Source organism: Apium graveolens, chromosome 6 (assembly GCF_009905375.1).
Source record: "Apium graveolens cultivar Ventura chromosome 6, ASM990537v1, whole genome shotgun sequence".
Taxonomy (NCBI): Eukaryota; Viridiplantae; Streptophyta; class Magnoliopsida; order Apiales; family Apiaceae; genus Apium; species Apium graveolens.
The window spans coordinates 124,508,675-124,513,075 of NC_133652.1; the positions used below are offsets into that span (position 1 = coordinate 124,508,675).

At 30.5% G+C, this 4,401-nt stretch overlaps 1 protein-coding gene across 1 annotated transcript; it reads left to right on the forward strand.

Moving 5' to 3' along the window:
* The first annotated feature begins 1,990 nt into the window (after nucleotides 1-1,990).
* LOC141667399 (uncharacterized) lies at nucleotides 1,991-4,006 on the forward strand. The gene is made up of 2 exons (XM_074473884.1): nucleotides 1,991-2,863; nucleotides 2,959-4,006. The coding sequence occupies exons 1-2, from the start codon at nucleotides 2,620-2,622 to the stop codon at nucleotides 3,582-3,584; spliced, it is 870 nt and encodes a 289-aa protein (XP_074329985.1). The 5' UTR covers nucleotides 1,991-2,619; the 3' UTR covers nucleotides 3,585-4,006.
* The last annotated feature ends 395 nt before the right edge of the window (nucleotides 4,007-4,401 follow it).

Consider the following 4,401-nt stretch of genomic DNA (forward strand, 5'->3'; position numbering starts at 1 on the left):
TTTTTTAATTAATTATATATATTTTTAGTCTGCAGGACGAACGAAAAGTGTTTTTGCCGAGAGATAGGCATACATTGAGTCGGCCTAGTCTGTAGCAGTAGAATTTTTATTTTTTTTAATGAAAAATGATAAGTGTTAGCTTTTTTTTGGAAAGTGTTAATCAATAAACAAACAAAATCATGTTTTACTTATAATAGTATAGTATGAATAGATAGATTAATATTATTATCTTTTAAAAATATTTTTAAATATTTTTTTCTTGATTAACACAATCCACAATCCTGACAAAACACAAGATATTGCTTGAAATTTTAAAATACTGGAATAAATGAACGCCATCATTTTAAAATACTTGATTTATTTTTTTAATAAAATTATATTTATTTAAGTTTTATTTTGAAAGGTGTTAACATTATTTTTAGAAAATGTTAACCAACCTATCAAACGAAATCATGTTTTGCTTGTAATAGTATAGATAGTATAGATAGATAGATAGATTTTGTCAAAATATTTTATTCATTATTTTTTAAATACTTTTAATTTTGAAAAATCTAAAAAATATTGTGTAAAAGCCCTTTTTATAGCCCCCCTAGAGTTTTTCTTCATATTCCAGGTTTCATAATTTGGGTGGTGGCTGTCTACAAGGGCGGTGGAATTATTTGGTATTTGCCCTGTTAGACTCCAACAAGATGTATCTGTTAACTAAAAAGTTTAGATCACATATAATATACATATTAGCTAAAAAACTATTACTCTAATCCTGACTACTGTTAGCAATATTTTTACAAATCCTCTATCCAGTCTTCTATATTTGTTGATCTTCAGGATTTATGCTCTAGTAATGTTAGCTATATTTATTAGCTATATTCGGAATATTATTTTATTTTTAATTTTAAATATACAATTAAAATAAATTTAAGCTAATTATATTCAATACAATTGAAAATAAAACAGTTATTTCAATCAAAAATATTTAATGACGATATTTTTATTTTTTTTATATTTATGTAAATATTTTAAAGTAAATATTATAAAATTGAAAAATTATTACAATTATAAGCATAATAAAATTAATATATAGAAACGTTAGTTACAAATATATAGAAATTATAAGTGAAGCATAGTTTATTATAATATAATATTAGATTTTTTTAAATAAGTATTAAAGTTACATATATTAAATATAAAACAAGAGTTTTAAAACAATGTTTTAAAAAATATAAATATATGTATGTATCACTGTTTAAATTAGGTAAATAGCTAATGACTACATGATCAACAAATATAGAAAACCGGATAGAAAATATGTAAAAATATTGCTAACAGGTTTCCGGGTGAAATAATGTTAAAAATAACAATTTTTTGGGGCAAATGGCTGAAAATACCCATTCTGAAAGTGGATGGCTGAAAATACCGTTTTGGATACGCATTTGTCATTTGGGTATCGTGTTTTGTACTAGATACACATTTGTCAAATGGGTATTCAATTTTATTTTTAAAATAAGCATTTGACAAATGCGTATCTTTAGTAATTTTCTTAGATACCTAATTCTCAAATGCATATTACACTTACCCAATTACAAAATGCGTATCCAAAACGGTATTTTCAGCCATGTATTTTGAAAATAGGTATTTTCAGTGATTGCACCCAAAAATGGATATTTTTAAATATCACCCTTTCTGGGTTGGAGGGATACTTTTTTTAGCTAATATGTATATGATACTACCTCATAGACTTTTTAGTTAAAAGGTGCATCCCGTTGGAGATATTCTATTTCAAACCTAAACCTGATTACACGTTGATACATATATATATTTATATTATTTAAAACACAAATATGTGCTCCTTTTTTATACTAGACGTATTAAATATTCTTTTCGGGTTGTAGTCTAAACTTTTATGCCCCATATGGAAATAAAAACTAATATATTTTTCATGAATGCTAGTGAATAGTGATTCTATATTTTAAGTAACCGATGGCTGCTCACTTCATTATGATGATCAATGATGTTTATTTTCATTAGTGCAAATAATGTGGTGCAGGAGGAGTTTGATCATTTTCACTTTTTGCAGATTTGTGCAACTCTTATTGGTCAATGATGTTTATTTTCATTAGTGCACGTAACCTTTTGCAGATTTGTGCAACTCTTATTGGTTTCGTGGTGTAAGAAGAACTGAGTAATTGGTGGTGCTGTAGCATTCTCTGTTGATTTTAAGTGTACTTTTTAATTTCTGCCATGGACGTGCTCAGTTATTAAAACTCTCCATACCACAAGATATATTGCAGTCTTTGTTTATCGCTTTAAACTCGTCTACGTTAGAGATAGCCTTGGAACAGCTCATAAAAATTGCCAGGGAAACTGATGGACGCACACAACTTGCTTCCAGAAACGTCCTGACTATGGTACTTAAGCTCTGCCAATGTGTTTCTGACGCTTCTTGTCGCCATATACTTTTATCGTCTCTAAAGCTCCTTAGAAACTTGTGTGCGGCAGAGTTGATCAACCAAAACTCATTTATTGAACGAAATGGTGTTGGAATTGTTAATTCCATTATACTTTGCGCCAATAGATCTTCAGATTTTGAAATGGTAAGGAGAGGATTGCAAATTCTCGGAAATGTCTCATTGGCGGGTAAAGAACACCAGCATGCTGTGTGGAATGAAATATTTACACCTGAAATTGTTGAGATCTCACAAATCCGAGAGGGGGGGACATGTGATCCTATCCTTACCATTTCACCTGAAATCCTTTGTGTATGATTTTTTATACATGCCTAGAAGGCAATCCCGAATTCCTTTCAATATCTGCTCAGATAAAGGGTTGCCTGTGCTTATTGAGATTATTCGGACTGCTTCAACAGGTTTATTGTCGTTTCACTTGCTTTTATATTTTCTCATCTTTGTTACGAAAAGAGTTTAGTGTTTTTAACTTTCTATATTTCTTTGATATTATCAGTTGGCTCTGGAGAAGATTGGTTTGAGTTACTTCTTTCAAAAATCTGCATCGAAGAATCAAACTTATCACCTTTTTTCTCTAAATTATCTTTGTGTGATAATACCACATTGAAGATTGATCTTTTTGGTCCTGAGCAAGCATTTCTGTTGAGCAGCCTATCAAAAATCTTGAATGAGCAAATCAGTGATATCAGCATATTTAATGATTTTGCTTTATCTATTCTTGGAATATTTACAAAAGCTGCTGGAGTTGTTGATTTCACATCAAGGGGGAAATCAGGTCTTCCGACTGGGTTTCCCAATATCGATGTTTTTGGATACTCTCTGACAATATTGAGAGATATTTGCGCCTGCGATTATAGTGAAGGTAAATCTGTTGATGCTGTTGAGTCTTTGCTGTCAACGGGATTTCTAGAACTACTTCTTGATCTGCTCTGTGATCTTGAGCCTCCAGCAATAATTAGGAAAGCTGTGAGACAGGGGAAGCTTGATGAGGGAACATCATCACACTCGGACAAGTGTTGCCCTTATAAAGGTTTCCGCAGGGACCTTGTTGCAGTTGTGGGCACTGTGCATATCGCAGGAAGCATGTACAAGATTGGATTAGAGAAAATAACAAACTTCTAGTATTGTTGCAACAGTGTGTAACTGATGATGATAATCCATTCTTGAGGGAGTGGGGAATCTGGTCAATGAGGAACTTATGGGAAGGAAATGAATAAAATCAACGGAAAGTAAGTGAACTGGAGGTTCAAGGATCTGTGGATATGCCTGAACTCGCTGGTCTAGGCCTCAAAGTTGAGGTTGATCCAAAAACTAAACGTGCAAAACTTGTTAATGTGTCTTGAATATTTAGCTTCCTGTGCCAACAATTTTCAATCCATGTACTTAGTTGACAGATAATTTTTGCAGGTATATTGGGTCTGTTTGGCTAACAACTTATAAGCCACTTTTGGCTTATAAGTTCGTAACAGCTTATTTACGAGTGTTTGTCGACTCAATTTATAAGTTAAATTTATAACTTATAAGCTGATAAGTTGAATGTTAGTAACGACGTACTTTTTTCAACTTATTTTGATTTTTCACTGATTTCTTAACCTCATTTTTAAAATATATATTTTTAAATGTTAATCCAACTTAAAATTCAAGAATTTAGATAATTATATTTAATAATTATGTAGTTTAATTCATTTAAGTAAAAAAATTCTGACTTATAAGTAAAATTATCCAAACACTTATTTAACTTATAAGTATTCTTTTACTTATCACTTATAATTTACTTATTCATTTTAAACCGTAAGTTACTTATTTTAAAATTTCCCAAATGGGCACATTATCATTTCTTTCCATTCTTTTTACTTTTAACTGTGTACCTTATTTATGCAGTTTGGAGTAGCTAGTCCTGGATTTATCTCCCACTGAGTTTTAACCATTATGAACCTAC

Coding starts and splice junctions, on each gene's coding strand:
- LOC141667399 (XM_074473884.1), top strand. CDS start 2,620: ATGTCTCATTGGCGGGTAAAGAACACCAGCATGCTGTGTGGAATGAAA. Junction 2,864..2,958: donor TATTCGGACTGCTTCAACAG/GTTTATTGTCGT, acceptor TGATATTATCAG/TTGGCTCTGGAGAAGATTGG.